Genomic DNA, 21,750 nt, shown 5'->3' with positions numbered 1-21,750 from the left:
AATTTAGAGACATGTGCAGACAGTTACTTTTCAAATATTAGAAATGAATTAAAAAGGGAAACTCCAGATTAATGTTGTGGGTGAAGGAACAATTATTTTGTTACAGCTTTTTAGGCTTTTTTCTAAGTAAGAAAGAGCCACTGCCTAGATGATCATAAAATTAGACTTAATAAATTATGTGCTATTTCTAAATTATGAATAGTTAATTTCTAAGTTAGATAATGATAAAGTCAAACTGTATCTAACTCTGAGCAAGGCTACTAAAACTGTTGAATCTATGCTGCTATTTCATGCCTTAAAGAATGTGTGCCCCATACCTCAGAACCTCACTCCTAAACTTTAGCTGAGAAAAAAATAGTTTAATATTTATTTTGGATAAAAAGTCATGTTTAGAAGATATAAAGGTATTGTCTACTGGATATGTCAATATTTTCAAACAGCTGTATTTATTTTATTAGATGAAAAATACTGATTTGTCCTTTTTCTAATCATTTATCTATATAGGCATTAATTCATGGACTAAACAGACATTATTACTCCATTACTATTAACTATCGGAAAAATGAATTGGAACAGAAGGTGAGCTTAAATTTTTTACCTTTGAGAAGGAAAAATGTCTATTTCAAACAGTTGAACTATTACCTGGTTTATTTGAATTTAAATTATTGACCTCTTTCATTGTATTCAAAAGTTTTTTCATTCCTCTTGAATTGCAGCATAAAATAAAGGAATATTTTACTGGAAAAAGTGAAAGACAGTTTTAACTTCTTGCTATGTTAGAAGAAGGAAGAAGTTAGAAGAAGTAGGAAACAAAAATTCCACCTTGGTTTTATGATAAATTATAAAAATCTTTCTTCTAGGTCTGTGATTTTCTGATTAATTTATCTTCTCCATAAAAATGACCTTTTGTCACTAAATTGCTAAATAGATAACTTTCCAAATTTGAAAGGAATAAATTAGATTGTAACTGTATTGTGTTTTTTAAAAAGTATCATGGTTACTTAGGATGAGTGAGTCAAAAGGGAAATGCATTTTAAGGATTTTCAGATATTCAGATCTAAATTTGTACACCTTTTTATAGTAGTAAAATTTGATACTTGAAAAATTACCTAGCATCTTGATGAATTAGCATTTTTTCAGTTCAGTTTAGTCGCTCAGTCGTGTCTGACTCTTTGCAACCCCATAAACTGCAGCAAACCAGGCCTCCATGTCCATCACCAACTACCTGAGTTTACCCAAACTCATGTCCATTGAGTCGGTGATGCCATCCAACCATATCATCCTTTGTCATCCCCTACTCATCTTGCCCTGAATCTTTCCCAGCATTAGGGTCTTTTCCAATGAATCAGCTCTTTGCATCAGGTGGCCAAAGTATTGGAGTCTCAGCTTCAACATCAGTCCTACCAATGAACATCCAGAACTAATCTCCTTTAGGATGGATTCGTTAGATCTCCTTGCAGTCCAAGGAACGCTCAAGAATCTTCTCCAAAAGCTTCTTCAAAAGCATCAATTCTTCAGCGCTGAGCTTTCTTTATAGTCCAACTCTCACATCCATACTTGACTACTGGAAAAACCGTAGTCTTGACTAGACGGACCTTTGTTGGCAAAGTAATGTCTCTGCTTTTTAATGTGCTGTCTAGGTTGGTGATAACTTACTTCCAAGGAGTAAGTGTCTTTTAATTTCATGGCTGCAATCACCATCTGTAGTGATTTTGGAGCCCCAAAAAATAAAGTCAGCCACTGTTTCCACTGTTTCCCCATCTATTTGCCAGGAAGTGATGGGACCGGATGCCATGATCTTCGTTTTCTGAATGTTGAGCTTTAAGCCAGCTTTTTCACTCTCCTTTTTCACTTTCATCAAGAGGTTCTTCAGTTCTTCACTTTCTGCTATAAGGGTGGTGTCATCTGCGTATCTGAGGTTATTGATATTTCTCCCAGCAATCTTGATTCCAGCTTGTGTTTCTTCCAGTCCAGTGTTTCTCATGATGTACTCTGCATATAAGTTAAATAAGCAGGGTGACAATATACAGCCTTGACGTCCTCCTTTTGCTATTTGGACCAGTCTGTTGTTCCATGTCCAGTTCTAACTGTTGCTTCCTGACCTGCGTACAGATTTCTGAAGAGGCAGGTCAGGTGGTCTGGTATTCCCATCTCTTGAAGGATTTTCCACATTTTGTTGTGATCCACACAGTCAAAGGTTTTGGCATAGTCAGTAAAGCAGAAATAGATGTTTTTCTGGAACTCTCTTGCTTTTTGGATGATCCAGTAGATGTTGGCAATTTGATCTCTGGTTCCTCTGCCTTTTCTAAAACCAGCTTGAACATCTGGAAGTTCATGGTTCACGTATTGCTGAAGCCTGGCCCGGAGAATTTTGAGCATTACTTTACTAGTGTGTGAGATGAGTGCGATTGTGAGGTAGTTTGAGCATTCTTTCGAATTGCCTTTCTTTGGGATTGGAATGAAAACTGACCTTTTCCAGTCCTGTGGCCACTGCTGAGTTTTCCAGATTTGCTGACATACTGACCGCAGCACTTTCGTAGCATCATCTTTTAAGATTTGAAATAGCTCTACCAGAATTCCATCACCTCCACTAGCTTTGTTTGTAGTGATGCTTCCTAAGGCCCACTTGATTTCACACTCCAAGATGTCTGGCTCTAGGTGAGTAATCACACCATCGTGATTATCTGGGTCGTGAAGATCTTTTTTGTATAGTTCTCCTGTGTCTTCTTGCCACCTCTTCTTAATATCTTCTGCTTCTGTTAGGTCCATACCATTTCTGTCCTTTATTGAGCCCATCTTTTCCATGAAATGTTCCCTTGGTATCTCTAATTTTCTTGAAGAGATCTCTAGTCTTTTCCATTCTATTGCTTTTCTCTATTTCTTTGCATTGATCACTGAGGAAGCCTTTCTTATCTCTCCTTGCTATGTTTTGGAACTCTGCATTCAGATGCTTATGTGTTTCCTTTTCTTTTTCACAGCTATTTGTAAGGCCTCCTTGGACAGCCATTTTGCCTTTTTGCATTTCTTTTTATGGAGATGGTCTTGATCCCTGTCTCCTGTACAATGTCACGAACCTCCATCCATAGTTCATCAGGCACTCTATCAGATCTAGTCCCTTAAATCTATTTCTCACTTCCACTGTATAATCCTAAGGGATTTGATTTAGGTCATACCTGAATGGTCAGTGGTTTTCCCCATTTTCTTCAATATAAGTCTGAATTTGGCAATAAAAAGTTCATGATCTGACCCACAGTCAGGTCCTGATCATGTTTTTGCTGAGTGTATAGAGCTTCTCCATCTTTGGCTGCAAAGAATATAATCAATCTGATTTCGGTGTTGACCACCTGGTAATGTCCATGTGTAGAGTCTTCTCTTGTGTTGTTGGAAGAGGGTGTTTGCTATGACCAGTGCGTTTTCTTGGAAACTCTGTTAGCCTTTGGCGTCCTTCATTCTGTATTCCAAGGCCAAATTTTCCTGTTACTCCAGGTGTTTCTTGACTTCCTACTTTTGCATTCCAGTCCCCTATAATGAAAATGACATCTTTTGGGGGTAAAATTTGATACTTTACAAATTACCTAGGATCTTGGTAAATTAGCATTCTTTAGCTTCTACTAATTTAGAGTTATCTTGAGTACATTTTTCTCTCAACTAGTTAGAAATATTCTGCCTATTGCTTTTTAAAATTATAATCTGAATTGCTGTTTTCTTTCTTTATTACTGCAATTGGTCATCCTCCAAATAGGCTTCTTGCGTTTCTGAGAAAGACTTTAAAAAGTCTTAAAGAGCATGAGTACTGTTGACAGCAATAAGCTTTGAATGCTACATGCACTCTGAAGTTCAAACATGATAAGTAATCAGTAGTAAACAAGATCTTCTTACTAGTTGAAAGTGTTCCCCACAGAGTTACCTTAGAAGGGATTCTAGTGCATATGGTGTGTGGGAGGTGAAATAAGAGGGCTCCCTATAATACTCCCTCTTTCAACCAAATCACTTCCGTTTTCTGGCTCATTTATATTTTGTGGGGAGCATGTGCCATGTAAGATTTTCTGAAGTTTGATAAACTATTGATTTAAAACTTCTAAGCCACCAATAAACTCCCTCATAGGTCCTAGGTGCTTGAGCATGGTTTTGAGTGGGGTGCTGCAGGGGGCCAGTTCTTCCTTGACCTGAGGGAGACACAGAGCCGTAAAGCTCTCTTCCATCTGTTTGCTTTTGTTCCAAAGTTCATACCAGCTTTGGTAGATTTAGTTGATAACTGAAAGTACACTTTCAACACTTGTTTTAATTTTATGTAGACTAGGTGCAGGCCATGGGTAGAAGGGTACCACTCAGACACAAACTGAAAAATTCATTCAGATACATAAATATATTATACATATATTGTCAGTCTTATATCTGAGACCCAACTGTTTGGAAATATCCATCTAATTACATCAGACTTTCTTTTTCTTCTTTCTTTTATAGTATCCATTCTTGATACCTTAGCTACCATCCTTGATATAAAAAAAGCACACATATAAATAATTAATTAATAGTATATTTATATTCCTAGCATAGCTCAGTTCATGTGCTTTCTTAATGTCAAAAGCCCCTGCCTTTATTCTTGTCCCACCAACCTGTATACTTAACTCCAAGTCTTACCTGAGGGGCCCAGTGCAATCCTTGTCCAGGCAGGGTGGGATATTCTGCTCATTGGGAAATTTTTTGGTTTGCTTTTGATGTGTACAAAAAGCCTGTTCTCAATAATCATAGGTAGCTTTATAACATTGGTATATATAGCTATATAGCATTTATAGCTTTATAGCATTCCCTGGGTTGGGAAGATCCTCTGGAGAAGGAAATGGCAACTCACTCTAGTATTCTTGCTTGGAGAATTCCATGGACAGAGGAACCTGGTGGGCTACAGTCCATGGGGTCACAAAGAGCTGGACACAACTGAGCGAATAACACTTTCACTTTCTTATAACATTGGTAGTTGCAGCTGCACCAAAACTTCCTGAAGATGTATTTTCTAAAACATTATCCATGGTGTAGATGGGAAGCAAAGAAATTGGGCTACATGTTCGGGAGTTTTCCAGGTGTTTTCAAACTACTCTTGCCTCCATGAGCCCTAGGGGAGCAATCAGGGAATTTGGAGCTTTTGTGTCTTGAAAGTTCTCATAGATGATTTTGACTTGTAGCTTATTCTTCAGCATAAGGAAAACTTTGTACTGATTTTAGCTGCAAACAGTTCTTTTAAACTAAACTCACTTCTGACTATGTCTTTAGAGCCTCATGCCTTGTGGATCTCACTTAAAGTATACTGCTTCTAGGACCTACTGTATTGCACAGGGAACTCTGTTTAATGGTATATGACAGCCTGGATGGGAGGGGACTTTGGGGGAGAATGGTTATATGTATACATATGGCTGAGTCCATTTGCTGTTCCCCTGAATCTAATCGGTACACCCCAATATAAAATAAAAAGTTAAATAAAGTATACTGGTTTTCATAGCAAGAAAACATCAATCATTCTGTAGCCACCATTTTTTTGATCTTGTGTAATTTTATCATTTAGAAAACTTTTCTTCTTCACTGGTAGTCCTCAACTGAAGGACATTATTTATAGAATAGGACTTTAAGAAAAACTGTCTTAGGAATTTGAACTTGAAAACTGATGAATTTCCAAGAATATGTCCTCAGAACTACGAGTCCAATTTAAGAAATAATGAGCTAAGGTGTTTAGTTCCGTGATCATTAATAGGATCTGATCCTAGTTTGCTGATGTGATTGCAAACTGGATGAATCTGATTTTCTTCCCAGTTTTATGACTTTTCATTTTGATATAAAATTTAAATTTAAGAAGTTATAGACAGAATATTAAAATTTGAAGGAAACTTGGAGATTATCTATAAGCCTTCAATTCATAGATACTGTAAACAAAGGCTCAGAAAGACTGACACAAAGTCATTCAGTAAATAGGAGCATTTACCTCCTTATCTTGGTATTTGAAAGCTGGGCTATATGAACTGTTAGAAATCCTATGCATAACATAGTAGTTTCATTCACTCAGTATATACTTATTGATTATATTCTATGATTAGAGTATGATCTAGATTCTAGAATCTAGATCTTGGTGATCTTGAATTAAAGTCCTTGCCCTGTTGATTTCTCTTTAGTGAGAAAGAAATGCACTAAACAGGAAAACACAAGTTTCAGCTGTTTATAGTGTTATAAAAATAATAAACAGGTTAAGGAAAGAAAGATGTTTAGGATAGTGTGGAGTGGCTTTTTTATAAGGTGGTGAGAAGTGGCATCTATCTCTAAGGAAGTGAGAAAAGTAAGCTATAGAAAGATAAAGAAAACAGCCTTTGAGGCAGAGGGACTGCAAAGGCCATGGGGTTGGAGTATTCCTTAGAGTTTTGTTAATATAGATTTAGGAGGATACTCTTTAGGGTTTATTTAAATTAATAAAATTAAATTTAAATTCATTAATTCCAAAAGTTGTTTGTGAAGTTGTTTTTCAAGACATAAAGGAAATTTCTTCAGTATAGAAGCATAATTAATTTTTCTTTGTGTTTTTTAGATGTTATTAAATTTGCATAAGAAGAGTTGGATGGAAGGTTTGACACTTCAGGACTACAGTGAACACTGTAAACATAATGAATCAGTGGTAAAAGAGATGTTGGAATTAGCAAAAAATTACAATAAGGTAAAAACTTATTTTCAGCGTTTATTTCTTATAACCTTTAGAATATGTGCAGTTAGATATCAGGCATTATATAAACAGTTAAAAGCAGAGTGGCCTATTTCATAGATCAAACAGTAAATATTTTAGGCTGTACAGGCCATCCCAGCCATCCAGTCTGTTGCAACTACTCAACTCTGCGGTTACAGAGTAAAAGTAGCCACAGACAGTAAATACACAAAGGAATTTGTGAAGCTGTGTCTTAGTAAAATCGGCATCCAGCGAGATTTGACTCATGGCCTGTAGTTAGCCAGCCCCGGTTGTAGACCGTGTAAAATGGTCTTGTACATTTGAAATCTCTCCATTACTCAGAGGACTTTTTCTTGAAAGGGAAGGAGGAACAAGGAGATGTGAACAACAGCAGCATTTAACACTTCATAACACGTAACGTGAAGTTTCCTGTTTTTCATTAAATAAGTATTTATTGGAAACCAGTTAGATAGATGTCAGGCTCTGGGGGTATAGTAAGAAATAAGACCTATCCTCGTGGAATTTATTTTCTGGCAGAGGAAACAGAAAGTCAACAAATAAACACAACACAATACATTATAATTAGTGCTGTGAAGACAGTGAACAGGATGATATAAAGGAGAAGAGCAAGGGGAGACCACTTCATATGAGGATGTAAGAAAAGTGATACTTTTGAGAATCTCCTAAAAATGTTTATTGTACGCTAAAGTGTAGGTGGCTCAGTGGTAAAGAATCCGCCTGCCAATGTAGGAGACATAGAAGACCTGGATTCGATTCCTGGTTCGGGAAGATCCCCTGGAATAGGAAATGGCAAACCACTCCAGTATTCTTGCCTGGGAAATCTCATGGTCAGAAGAGCCTGGCAGGGTACAGTCCATAGGGTTGCAAAAAGTCAGATGTGATTGAAAGACTGATCACATGCGCACACACACACAAGTATACGTGGTCACGATAATGTTTTATTCACAGATTTCTGTTCTTTTACAATCTGAAGCTCGAAGTCCAAAATCAAGGTATTGGGAGGGCCTTACTCCTTGTGCAGCCTCTAGCAGGGGAGCGTCCTTCTTTTCCTTTTCCAGCTTCTCTTGGTCCCCAGGTATTCTTTGGCTTGTGGCAGCATAATTCTAAGCTATAACCAAGGTTATGATTTCAATATATCCTTTTAGGGCGGACATGGTTCAACTCATAACGTGTTTTTCTACTTTTTTGACAAAAATCCATATAAAGAATAGATTTTACATTTCAACCCAGTACATGCAATGTATTTGTACGTATGTGTATATATTACAACAGAAGTAAAGTGAAGTGAAAGTCACTCAGTTGTGTCTGACTCTCTGCAAGCCCATGGGACTATACGGTTCATGGAATTCTCCAGGCTAGAATACTGGAGTGGGTAGCCTTTCCCTTTTCCAGGGATTACAACAGAAGTTCTATGAAACAATATTTACCCTTTTACAAATGATATATTCTATTTTCTTTCTCATTTGACTTGATTTCATTCTGTTTCAGTTACATATATACATACTATGTACATGGACATATAGCTTGTGATCTATTAAAGGGTCGAAAATCTGTGATTTGTAAAACATATATACATACTGTATGTACAGTGTTATGGTTACAAATATTTATCAAATATCTTCTGAACAATTTTCAGTGAAAACAGGGATTCTTCCTTCATTTTTAGGAAAATAAGAGCAGTAAGAAAAGTGCAGTACCAGAGTACTAGACCATAACTGGTGTGTTTGATAACACCTTCGTATTCAAATTTTCCACAGACCAGCTGCGTCAGTTTCACTTGTAATCTTGTTAGAAATGCAGGCTCTTTGACCTGCTAAATCAGAATCTACATTTTAACAAGATTTCCAAGAAATTTGTATACCCATTCAAGTTAGAACGTAGAGAACACTGCCATAGAGAAGTGCAGGTGAAGTCCTGTGGTTCAAAGCTTTTTCCTTTCAGCTGGGAAGGACCCAGGATGCTGTTTTAGAAAATAATAATGTTTGAACTAGACCTTAAAGCATGAGTAAGATTTGGAAATACAAAGAAATGTTACCCCAAGCCAGCTGAATGTCATGAGCAAAGACTCGGAGACAAAATAGGCAAGGGCATCTTTAGGAAGCTGTGTTTGGGTAGAATACTTAAGAAGCGTATACATAAAAGGGTAAATAGTGGGGAATAGAGATTTTTAAATTACTGAAGTCAAGTAACAGTCTGGATAGTTTATTTTTTGATTAGGGTCATGGTATACCCAGAACCTGACTTTAGAAACATAATTTAACAAGAGTATAGAAGAAAGTATTCTAAGAGGAGATTTGAAATGGAAATTCTTCTTAGGAGGAACTTCCTGTTACCCAAACAAAAGGTAGTACGTGTCTGTGTGGATTATAGCAGTGGTAGTAGGAACAGAGGTATCAACAGATTAGTAAAATAAAATGTGCCAGTTGGATAGATAAGGTGAAAGAAGAAGGACTCAAAGATGAATTAAAGTTCCCCTGCCTAGGTAACTTGAAGTATGTTAACACTGTTAACATTTCCAATTTAAGTAGAAGTAGAAAGATTGAGGGGCTTCCCTGGGGAAGAATCTGCCTGCAGTGAAGGAGATGCAGGTTTGATCCTTGGGTCGGGAGGATCCCCTGGAGGAGAGCATGGCAAAACACTCCAGTATTCTTGCCTGGAGAATCTCATGGACAGAGGAGCCTGGTGGGCTATAGTTCATAAGGTCGCACAGAGTCAGACACAGCTGAAGCTACTTAGCACACATGCATGCACTGAAAGATTGGGAAAGGATGGAAAGAGATTGAACAAGTAAGGAATTCTCTGGCAGTCCATTAGTTAGGATTCCACACTTTAACTGCTGAGGGTACAGATTTAGTCCCTGGTCAGGGAACTAAGATCCCACAAGCCACAGTGTGGCAAAAAAGAAAAATAGAGTTTAAATAAGCAGTTCACTAAGTGGGACTAAAAATTGACAGCAAGGGTTAGAGCTTTTGGAGACAGTTAAAATTGATATTAGTTGTCACAGCAACTAAAAAAAAATTTTTTTTTCTTTTTAATTTAAAGACATCTTACAAAATATTAGCCAAGAGATAGTGTATAAGATTTGCCAAGAGTTAACAACCAGTCTTTTGAGAGAATGGAGAGCTTTGCAAAAAATGCTTATGGGCCCATACAAGCTAAAATCTAGCAGACTTCCTTGGTGGCTTAGACGGTAAAGCGTCTGTCTACAATGCGGGAGACCTGGGTTTGATCCCTGGGTCGGGAAGATCCGCTGGAGAAGGAAATGGCAATCCACTCCAGTACTATTGCTTGGAAAATCCCATGGACAGAGGAGCCTGGTAGGCTGCAGCCCATGGGGTCGCAAAGAGTCGGACACGACTGAGCGACTTCACTTTCACTTTTCACTTGAAGAGCATTGCCCTGATTTATATATAGTGTTCCAGCTAGAAATCTCCATTGGTTCTAGATTATAGGGAAATATATATATAATGTTTCTAGTATATGTTGTAGAGATTAAAGAAATTGTTTATCATATTTAAAACAGTTAACTTTTATAAATTAAAAAGTTAAGACAAGTTATTATTCAGCAGACTGTAGGAATGGTTTTCATTTCTCTGTAACATTACAAGTTTAAATAAATTCTTATTGGTATCACTGCCAGGAAATAACCTATTTATGGTTACTGCTGCCCATCCACAGAAGTTTTTCCTATTTTACAGTTTTAAAAAATCTCTGTAGTACTCAAAAACTTGTAAGGTTTGGTTATAAAATGAAAACAATGTGTAAGCTGTGATATGAAGGAGTCCAAATTTGGGGCTGTAATTCCCTCTGTGATTGAAAGAGAATGTGGTGGAGTTTTTAGTAACACTTAAAATATAAAAAGAAAGGCCCATACAACTAGTTCCTCATAGTATTCTTTTTAATTGGTTGGCGTTTTAAACTAAGGTAATTATAGTTAGGTGCCAGTTAGCTCTGAAAGTGAAAGAAGGTTAGAAAATTAATTAAATTCTTTTATATCAACTTTTTGATTTCAGGTCTGAAGTCCACGCTGAGATTCTGCTTGACTGTTAATTGTTGATTTCTCTATAATTACTGAACTTCAACACCCACAACTCTTTTATTTCAAATCTACTAGTTTATTCATGCCAAGATGCATCAGTATTTCAAGACTGATAATATTTGATCAGATATTTGTAAATAAGTACGCCAGTGAAAAAAGGAATTGTAGAAGACATCTTTAAGAATAGCATAAAAACATAAAAATCCACTTTGCTTTCAAACATGTGGCCCTGTAAATTCAGAGATTTGATAGTTTACATTTTGGGTAGAAAAACTTCCTGCTCAGTAACCTGAAAGAAAGTTTGGATACAACTTTTATGTAACATAAAATAAGTAATTACATGATTACATTTGGTTTACTAAAGTAGCTGTATTAAATAAGAAAGTCTTGTTTTATGCTAGTGCAATAAGATAAGAAAAACAAAATAATATATAAATATTATGAAATCAGGCCAGATTATCATTATTTAAGTATGATAAGATATGTTTGCAATCAAACATAGAAATACATGAAACTAAACTAGAATACTATTAGAACTATTACGATTGAGAATTATATAGGTTACAGTAACCACGCAGTTACATATGGTGAAATGAGTTATAAAAGGCAAATCAATTCACAGTAGCGTCCAAAATTACAAAATACTTAGGAATAACTACCATAAAAATGTAAATGTATAAATATGTATGACTTCTTTGAAATACAGTTTTTAAAAAAAAGCATTTGTGAATAGATTCCCTTGTTTCTGTAAGGGAAGACTCAATATTTGTAAAGATGCGGTCAAGCTTCCCAAAGGTTACTTTACTATTAGTAAAAATATCAGTGAGCTTTTAAATATTTGATTAGCAATAAAGTTTGTCTGCAATAAAAATGACATTTATTGGATGCTTGTTAGAAGTCCAGCCAGCAGAAAATATTTATACCTATAATGCAGAAAAGGCTAGTATCCAAAGAGTACATAATAGACACATAATTCCTACAAAATAATTTAAAAAACAATAATAAATTGATAACAAAACTGGAAAACTCACTGAAGACAAGTGGCATATAAACATGAAAAAAAGTTCAACTTTATTATAAAGTATTCAAAGAAAAAGTTAATAATATAAGTAGTTTCTTTTTTCTTTTCAAATAGAAAAAAAGTGGTTTGGGAGAATGTGCCACTAGTGGGAAAATAAAGATTGATATATGACATTTTTTAAGGCCATCTCCCATTTTATCTTTCACTTTTACATGCATGTAGCTCTTTAAGCTAACATGTTCTCTTTTAAGGGTTTATTATGAAGAATGAAATTCTATAAGTACTAACTTAAAGAAATATTTTAAACTTATGTATATAAGATGAAATTGTGTAGCAATATTAAAAGTTCCTGCTATGTTACCTTCCCTCCATTTTCCAGTGATAACCTATCTCTCATATAACTCAATGTATTATGCTGTTAACAGTGTTACCTCCAAGGTGGATGGTAGGGGAATTTTATACTTCATGTAAATCCTGGATGTTTTTCAGTTTTTGCACCAAGTATGTTTTATTTATAACCAAGATTGTGTTAGCTTGAAGTAACAATGGCTTAAACAAGATAGGAGTGTATATCTCTTTCAGTTCAAGGCCATGTGAAACTTTGAAATTACTGCACACCCCAGATATCTCCATCTTTTGCCCCACTTTCCCTGTATTGGCTTTTGTCCTTTGTATTTCCTCGTGATTCCTGGTGGTTGCTAAAGCTTTAGCCATCCCATCTGAGTTTCAATGCAGGGGCAAAAAAGGATACTCCTCAGATAAATCAGTTCCTTTTCAGGATCCTTTCTATAAGTCCCACACAGCACTTCTGATTATATCTCATTGGCAGAACTTAATCAAGTGGACATACTTTGCTTTGAGAAAGGCTCTATAATACAGTCTTTTATCTGGGAGCATAGCTGCGTTTAATAAAATCAAGGCTATATTACAAAAGAAGGAAAAGACGTATATTGGGTATGTAACTAGTAGTAGACTCTGCCATAGGAACTTTTTCTACAAGCTAAACTACAGTTTCTGTTATGCATACAACACTTGTATGGGCACACACATATGCTGTTTATTTTATATGTTTTATATAATTACATTTTAAAGTTGGATTCCTTTTAGTATTTTTAGAATTTACACTGTTCAGGGTCACTTAATAAACCATGGGTTTGCTTTATTCGGCTTCCCTGAATGTGTCATTAAAAACAAATTATTTCCCAAATTGCCATGAATGTTGCTTTGAGGTCTTTGGAGATAGATAGGACTATATTTAAGTCACAATTTTATTGTGACTTATTATTGGCTGTGTGTCCCCATTATTCATTGAGTATACTCCTTGTTTGTTTGTTTCATACTGTATTATAATTTGTGATTTATAGGCAGGTAAAGTAAACCTCAAATGTGACCTTCTTGAAGAACTGTCTTACTTGTAGTGAGTACTTAGTAGTTACTTACTAATATATAAAATAATGAAAATTCTACTCTTGAGGACATGCATGAAATGTACTGGAGTGTTATAAGCACTTTCAAAAGGAGAGTTAGAAAGAAAATTTATAGTATAAATATTGATGTAATTAACATATAGGAAGGAGATAGTGCCTAATTTCTTTATGTAAAAATGTAGATTAACTATTTCACTGGAATGTTTTAAGGATTCTGTAAATTACTATGTATATGTTAACGTTTAATTGCTAGTGATTGTAGGAAACCCATTTTTTTGTTCTCCATATTCACACCTGTCATACTTTCTGAGAGTTTTCTAGTTGTTTCATGTTTGTTAATTTTGCTTTCCCAAGTATGTTTTATAAAAGCCATTTCTTTAAACTTACTCTCAATCCTCATAACCCATAATGTGATTTTCAGTTAAGTAGTCAATTCATTGACTGTATAAAAATCAAAAAAAAAATAAAATGCCTATGTTACATTGGCAGTTATGCAGAGATTGTTAAGTAATGAAATAATATACCATACACGTGATTTTTATAAAGCATGTGCTTGATTGGGAGCATGGCATGTTATAGAGTGAATACAGCAAACATGTCCAAGGGAAAAAAAGAAGCCCAAGAAATGGGCTTGGGTAGAATGATTGCTTGGTATCACCAACTTAATGGACATGAGTTTGAGCAAACTCTGGGAGATAGTGAAAGCAGGGAATCCTGGCATGCTCCAGTCCATGGGGTTGCAAAGAATCAGACACGACTTAGTGACTGAACAACAGTAAAGTGAAATAAGAGACATGATGTCATAAAAGCAGAGGAAAGAATTAAAGAAGAAAAGGGTGTATTAGAAAAGGTCTTCAAAAAGTCCAGGGAAACGGAATCTATTGGAATTTACAAGGTGGCAAGATCCTTAAAATCATATTAATGAAGTGCCAAGGATCCAATCCATGTTTGTCAAAGGGAAAAAAAATGGTCAAATTTAAAACAGAGGTTTTCCATTTGAGAAATCTGACCATTACCAGAAAAAAGACAGTGAGATTAATGGGTTTGGTAAAAGCCTCTTTAAGAAAAGGGGTACATCTGAGGGGATTGTGATAACATAACAGACAAAATTCCAGGAATTTCTTAGAACTGTGCAGACCGTGCATGATGGGATAGCCATCTGGGGGTCTTTGTTGATAAACTGTTAAAAACGTTTCTCGTGTGAATAGCCACAAACATTTTCAGTGCTTTTTTGTTGGTTGAGTAAACCGAAGAGCACGAATGCAAAAGCAAAATTTGATGCCAAATCACAGAAGTTGCCATAAACACAGAAGTTCCCCTAGTGAGGACATTGCCTGTGCCTGAATTTCATTTGTTTCTGCTGGTACCATTTCTTAATTTTTCCTGGTGACTAGCCAGAATGAAGACGAACTGGTCTTGCCCAGAGTGGTAAAGTGATAAAGGTAACTTAGGTAGATGGAGAAAATATTTAGGGGTTTGCTGTGATGATCTGGTCTATCTCAGAATGTAAGAGATGTGCTTACTCTTTTGTCATGGGGGTTTGCAACCTTCGTATATGCCTAAATCTACAGCTGCTCCTCATTTTCCAGATGGCATCTATGGCTGGGAGTACTTTTTACCATCTGCACTTCTCAAAGAGTTTGTGAACTCTCTCTTTTAATTATTGGAAATGGAAAAACTAATTGGTAAAGTGGTTAAATGATATAAAAGATTTTAAAAACCGAGTGAGAGCTTTTTATATTCTTTTTATTTTTATATTTTGTTTAACCTTTCAAATAAGATCAGTGCTTTATGTGGTTTTTTTACTTTCATCTTTGCATGTCTGCCATCTTTGATATTTGCAACACTCCAGAATACTGCATAATAACTGTTTTGTACATGGATTGGTATTTGAGCCAAATTCCAAAACCCTTACCTCCTTCCAATACTGTAAAGTACTATTGTTGGCATGAGCATGGAACAGCTAACACTGAATGGATATAGAGTACAAACTCGTGTGAATTGTTCCATTCATCTAATGTTTTCAGATTGGTAAGATACAGTGTCATGATTTGTAAAGGTAATTTAGAAAGACAAACTTTTTATATGTTGCCAGTGCTTACATGTATGTAAGACACTAAGATAATGGGAGACACAATTTTGGAGATCCTTGTTATAACTAGCTAAGAATAATGAGTGACATCTGACTCTGAAAATGAACATATTCTCTGTCTAGGGAATTCTGGATTTGGAGTGTTATTAACTTATTTTCTCTTCTTTCAGTCTTATGAGTCATAAATATATTTCCTAATGATGTGTTGTAAATAAGGATCCTTTAATAATCAGTAGATAGATACAATACTTATTCACCATCTTTTCTCTTTAGGCTGGTTCTACTGGGGAAAATTCTCCAGATAGTTTGTCCATTTATAAAATTAGATACTTGCCATCTTTGCTCATTTTCAAGTTCTCTGTTTACAAAACTATTAAGAAGGTGTGAAATGCAGCCAAACTTCCCAGTTTATGGGAAATGTCTGATGATTGCATTTCCTACATGTTCATTGTTCACACATGAAGAAATTTGGCAGCTGTGAGATTATTAAGTTTAGAGTATCCAAATCTAACCCTCACTGGGATTTTGGTTTCCCGCTTTCTACCCCTACCTTCTCACCACCCACCCCCTACTCTTTGTAACCATATTAAGTGCTGTGGTATTATTTCTTAAGATTGATGATACTTAAATTTTCTTCATTTTCCATTTATTAAAATGCTATGAATAAATCATAGACTCGGAGTTCACCTGATGCAGAGTCCTAGTTTCAGGCAGTGGCATACTCAAAACTGTTAAGAAGGAGGTTCCTTAAACTTAGAATTCTCAATAAAGAGTTTATGTGGTGGTGCCATTATTAGGGTAGAGGGCAAGAGTGGTAGCTAATATAAATGCTGTAATTATTTCAAATTATTCTGCTAGAAAATTTATGATCTTACACATAAACTTTGTAGCTGACTCTGAAAATAGTAGAAAGTGATTTGTTTATATGGTTTGATTGACTTAATTTTTACTTGATTTGGCATTTAATTCAAGTAATTTTTTGGTGTTGAAAACCTCAGATTACTCTATTTCTTCATGATTATGAAAAATCATATGGAGAAATGAGGAATTTTTCTGAATACATATTTTACTTTTAGAGATTTAAATATGTGAAAGTATTAAGGGAAGATACTATATGATCTTTTAGGTGTGGATCAAAAGTCAGCAGCAGGTCCTTGATCCTAAGTGTCTTGCTGTGCTGTGCTTAGTTGCTCAGTCATGTCTGACTCTTTGTGAACCCTTGGACTGTAGCCTGCCAGGCTCCTCTGTCCATGGGATTATCCAGGCGAGAATACTGGAGTGGGTTGCCATGCCCTCCTCCAGGGGATCTTCCCCACCCAGGGATTGAACTTGTGTGTCTTAGGTCTCCTGCCTTGGCAGATGGGTTCTTTACCACTAGTGCCACCTGGGAAGCCTCCTAATAGATAATGGGTATGCATGGGTTTGGCTGACAAGAAAAAGGAGACAAAAATAATAGGAAATTGTGGGAGAAACATACAGAAAGTAGGAAAAGAAGACAAAATAAACTAATTAGTGCCCCAGTGCCACAAGCAGCTGCCTTACGTTCTTCCTTCTTCCAGTGTAGCCATCCATCAGATAATTCCGTAACAGTTTTCAAATGGTTAACAGTTCCATTTGGTGATCCAATTTGATATTTTCAGTTTTGGGGGATTTTTTTGGACAAATTTCTTAAGTCTGTTTTCAAAATGAAGGTGGTGATAGTTTTTATTACCCTGAAGGATTAGCAGAATTGCTTTTTTGCCCAATAAATTGCTTGAATAAAAGATACTGTGAATGAAAATTAATGATGATCATCATCTTTGATTATTTTGCAGTAGGAAAAGCACATTTAGACTTTGAAACTCTGTCCTTTGTGTTTCAATCACAGGCTGTAGAAGAAGAAGATAAGATGACCCCTGAACAACTGGCAATAAAGAATGTTGGCAAGCAGGTGAGGTGTACTATAATAGGTTATATAGTCACATAATAACATGTTCTTGAGAGTTAAAACTATTTTGGAGCCTGTGTGATTTTTTTTTCTCCTGTGTTCACTCTACATTTTTCTTCTGTCATGTAAATGTGATGCTATTTAAAAGTCACTGAATTATTTGATGTCCGAGTCTTTTTGCCAGCTATAGAGAAGTAAATCACAAATATATACCTATGAGATACTATCTTTAGTGAAAATAATAGAAATAAATTAGGAAATTTGCATCCTGAGTTACTTTTCCAAGTATTATTTTTATCTGAAATAATATTATCCTTGAAGATAATAGAATGGTGGGTTTATTTCATACATAACAGTTTTTAAAATGATATATAATCTATCAATATGTAGACTTAAATTTATAGGTAATATTCTTGAGAAAGCTTAAAGCCCTGTTGGATTTTACTGAGTGAAGAGAAAGGGTTTCAAGTATTTGCTCTTTCACTTTACCAAGATGAAATATATATTTTAGTTCCTATTTTTCTGAAGGTTGGGGGGGAACACATCAACCAATTAAAAGAATCTACAGATTAATTAGACTGTTTTTTAAAGAATGTTGATTACATTTTTTCATTTCATGGAACATGGTTATCATATTGCTGATGTTGGCAGAATCTTGATATTTCAGATGCAAGACACTAAGCTGTCTTTGCTTTCAGCCATCCTACCATATGCTCTGATCCCATCACATCTCACAAGCTATGTAGGTTTGGGCCAGGACCATTCTTGGATGGGAAATCTCTAAGAATCACCCAGCTGCCACAAGAAGTAATGTAGATAACTGCGGGAAGTGTGTTACCAATTTGCTGCAAAGCCAGTTACTCCAGTAGAGCAGTAGGGGCAAAGGTTCTAACTTAAATATCATAATTGATGAAGTCAAATCCCACTGCATTCTGAATATTATGGTTTAAATAACAGTAGAAACCCTCCAAAACCAAATGAGATATAATTCATCTTATTCTTTCATCCGGTATGATACAGTCACCCTTGTTGTCTTTTCCCACTACATATTTTATTATAATATGTAATATTAGATCACCAACTTGGATCCTAGCATTCAGTAACTATTTCTTGAATAAATAACTCTGATGCTGTAGTTTCTTTATGTAGATTCAGTTTAACAGTTAGCAGCAAATAAAAGGAGTAAATTAAAAGTGAAACTGAAAAAATATATGATTGCAAAGTTTAATAATCATCAGAATCATTTTTTAAAATATCGTACTTCACTGGTTTGGCCTACTGCGTGGCAAAGGCAAAACTGGCTATAATGGAATCAGACCAGTGTCTTTTTCTCTCGCCAGTGTTAGACTCATTCACCTAAAATGCTCTAAGGCTTGTTTTTTTTTTTTTAACTTAAGAAAATTTAATATTATGGTCTAGTTATTTGAAATTATCTGTAGCGTGTTGTATCTCTGGGTGTTTTAAAGAAATCAACGTATTGAAATTGTAGTTCAGAAAGCAACAGCCAAGAAGTAATTTCAGTGGTGAACATTTTTTTAAAGTTAGGATTCTTGGTATTTTAGCAATTCATATAAGAAAATAATGCTTTAATTGAGAATTTTTTATTTTGTACAGTGTATACCCTTTATATCAAAGCTTTCAAGTTTTTAGCTGAAATATTTTAATCAGCTCAGCCTTAAACATAAATGTATATTAAGCATTTTAATTTAACTTCCTTTTATTACAGTGCAACTTTAAACCTTATTTTAAACTTATATTTCAAATACAGATTTGATCAGGTTTAAATTAACAGATTGTATCTATATTCTTTTCTGTGATACATTTTTTCAAAATAGCTACATGAAATATTCTTAACATTTTAGAATTGATCCAAATTGTATTTAAATTTTTAAGTTACTAATAGTGACTTTTGATCCAAGAGTATTTCTGATTTAAAGTACTATTCGTGAAATATTAAAATCATATAGAAATTAAATTAAAATTATAGAGGAAGTGGTGAGATTCACATTGAACTCTTGTCTATTGATATATGTCTGTTTTGAGCAAAGTACCCTCTCAGACATTGAATATATGTGAATGGCAGAAAATATACACCTATAATCAGGTTTATACATACATATAAAATGCTCTTAACTTTTTTTTATCAGATGATTTCAAACTGTATAGAATTCCTTGTGACTGTTTATAATTTCTGCTGCAATCATAACATTGTGTAAATCGACCTTTCATTTATTTTATCAGCTCCTTAATATTTTAACAGATTTAGTAATCCTGAAAATGTAATAGTATATTAGGAAAACAAAATTTTAAAATACATATATACATTTAAGTTTGGCTTTCTTTACCGATTTCATCAGCTACTGAAAAAAAAAATCTAAGCAATTCGTCTACCAGTAATATGGTTCTTGTTTTTTTTTTCCTTTCCTTATTCTTTTTTTCCTTTAGGACCCCAAACGTCATTTGGAGGAACATGTGGATGTACTTATGACTTCAAATATTGTCCAGTGTTTAGCAGCTATGTTGGATACTGTTGTATTTAAATAAAGTAATGGAAAAAGCTTTTAGTGATACTTTCAGTGTATAGTCCTCTGTTGTTCCTAATGCTCAAAATCAAGGGACCTCTGAAGGTGCATTTGGCTAAAAGTAAGACATCTGGCATCATTTGCAGCACTGTAACACCTTCACTCTCCATTGTGCAATTACTTCTATTCCTTTAGTCAGGGTCTTTGCAGATTCCAAAGTTGTATAAGAATACATCAAAGTGGACAAATTTTGTTAAGATCCCGTTTAATATTTGAAGAAATCAGTAACACAAATATATTTTGATTGTTGCTTACAAAATAAAATACATTTACAATCTATGTCTCCTGAGGTCTTTTTGGCACTGGGTGGAATTGACAGAATAACATTTGACAGTGCTCTAGAAATCTCACACAACGATATGTTTCCCTTTGGAATTTAAGATAACACAAAACATCAGTATGATAACAAAACTTCACAAATGTAAAATGACTGCCATTAATGAGTGGCTACCTCATTAGTGAGTAACCCAGAAAAATGTTGACATATTAAAAGTATTTGTCACAAGTTAATATTGTATACTCAATATCTTGTTAACACATTATACTTCCAGTATTTCAGATAAGATAAGTAATATAAGAAGAAAAGGGAGGCAATTTAAATTTAGATTTTTGTGATTTTTTTTAAAGGGTACATTTCCACCAACAATGTTGAGATTGTCTGGGAGTTAGTTGCTTACTGCTTGCTTCACTAGACTTTAGCTGAGGCAGCTGTAGAAGGTGTGTAATGTCTTCAAAGCAAAATGAGAAATGGAGCCATAATGTGAATTTAATATCTTGAGTACATAAGCAATAAGTTTGTCATTGTTTTCTCTCATTTTAAATTAACTGAGAACAGGACCCAGTTTCCTGTTAAAGACAAAAATTTGACTGATGGCAGTTTTCAGAGATATTTCAACCTGTTTCTAACTTGATGTACGTAAGTAATTGTTCTCATTAGTACTTATTCATTGGACAGTACCCTACCAGGGCCTCCAAAAAATGTGCAAAAAGTGTGGAGACAAATAACATTTAATTCTGTCTCTCCCTTTGTGAAAATAGGGTAAAAATGTTTCTAAGGCTTCATTAAAGGGGAGTTTACTTGGGGATTTAGAATTGAGACTTAGCCTCTGCTGAAGGTGGTATGAATAATATGATGAACCAAATTACTGTCCTATTTGAATAATCCTAGGCTTTCCTTGGTAGCCTAATGAAAAGTTGCTAGAAACTTAAGTGGAATTGGCTTAAACTCCTAGTATGTTTCACAGCCTCATTTTTGGTGGAATGAGAGGTGTTTTGAGTATTTCTTGATTGTCCTGTGGTTTCTTCTTTTAAAGACAGTGATGGTATATTTTATGTAGGACATGTAATATGTACTAATTGTTGGGATTATAACAGCCAACCATTTACAATTAAAATATAAGTTGAAGTTAGTAGAAGTTTTCCTTTTGCCTGCTTTAAACTTGTGTGCAAGCTGGGTTTTTTTTAATACATGATTTTCCCCCATACATAGATAAGGTTCTGTGACTTTTCTCACAGATACTGTTCATGAGAGCTAGTAAAGATTTTTTTGGTACAATATGCCCTCAGAAGAAGGTCTCAGTAATCGAAGGGCTGTTCTCAACATTCCATTTGAAACTTTTTTTTCTTTCACTTTAGTCCCCTGAAAAATAGCTCCTCACAATAAAATGACTGAGAAGGCTTATACAAGGCCTGCCTTTTGTTCTTACTTGATCACCTCATCTTCCTGGACTTCACACAGTCACATACCACGTTCTCCCACTTGGTTCATGCTGGAGACATTCCCAATTTCAAAACCTTACCAAAATCCCTTCTAGCAAAAAACCTAGATTTTTATAGATTTGAAGCCCATCAAAAGGAGGATGCCCAAAGAAGAGGCTCTGTGAACACCTTTGTCTTGGAGTGCACAGCTATTTTAGCTAGCAGCAGCGGCCTGATAGCCTAGGC

At 35.0% G+C, this 21,750-nt stretch overlaps 1 protein-coding gene across 4 annotated transcripts in view; it reads left to right on the top strand.

The window, feature by feature from the left end:
• The window catches only part of PSMD14 (proteasome 26S subunit, non-ATPase 14), a 103,648-nt gene extending 83,563 nt beyond the window's left edge, over positions 1–20,085 (top strand). For all 4 annotated transcript variants that reach the window (XM_069574346.1, XM_069574349.1, XM_069574348.1 and 1 more), the window contains 4 exons: positions 505–579; positions 6,566–6,691; positions 17,165–17,227; positions 19,670–20,085. In XM_069574346.1, the coding sequence (XP_069430447.1) occupies positions 505–579; positions 6,566–6,691; positions 17,165–17,227; positions 19,670–19,768 (363 nt within the window). In that variant the 3' untranslated portion in view covers positions 19,769–20,085. The remainder of the gene's footprint in view (positions 1–504; positions 580–6,565; positions 6,692–17,164; positions 17,228–19,669) is intronic.
• The last annotated feature ends 1,665 nt before the right edge of the window (positions 20,086–21,750 follow it).

This window comes from Ovis canadensis, chromosome 2 (assembly GCF_042477335.2).
Source record: "Ovis canadensis isolate MfBH-ARS-UI-01 breed Bighorn chromosome 2, ARS-UI_OviCan_v2, whole genome shotgun sequence".
NCBI lineage: Eukaryota > Metazoa > Chordata > Mammalia > Artiodactyla > Bovidae > Ovis > Ovis canadensis.
This window is presented reverse-complemented; position numbering and strand designations above follow the sequence as displayed.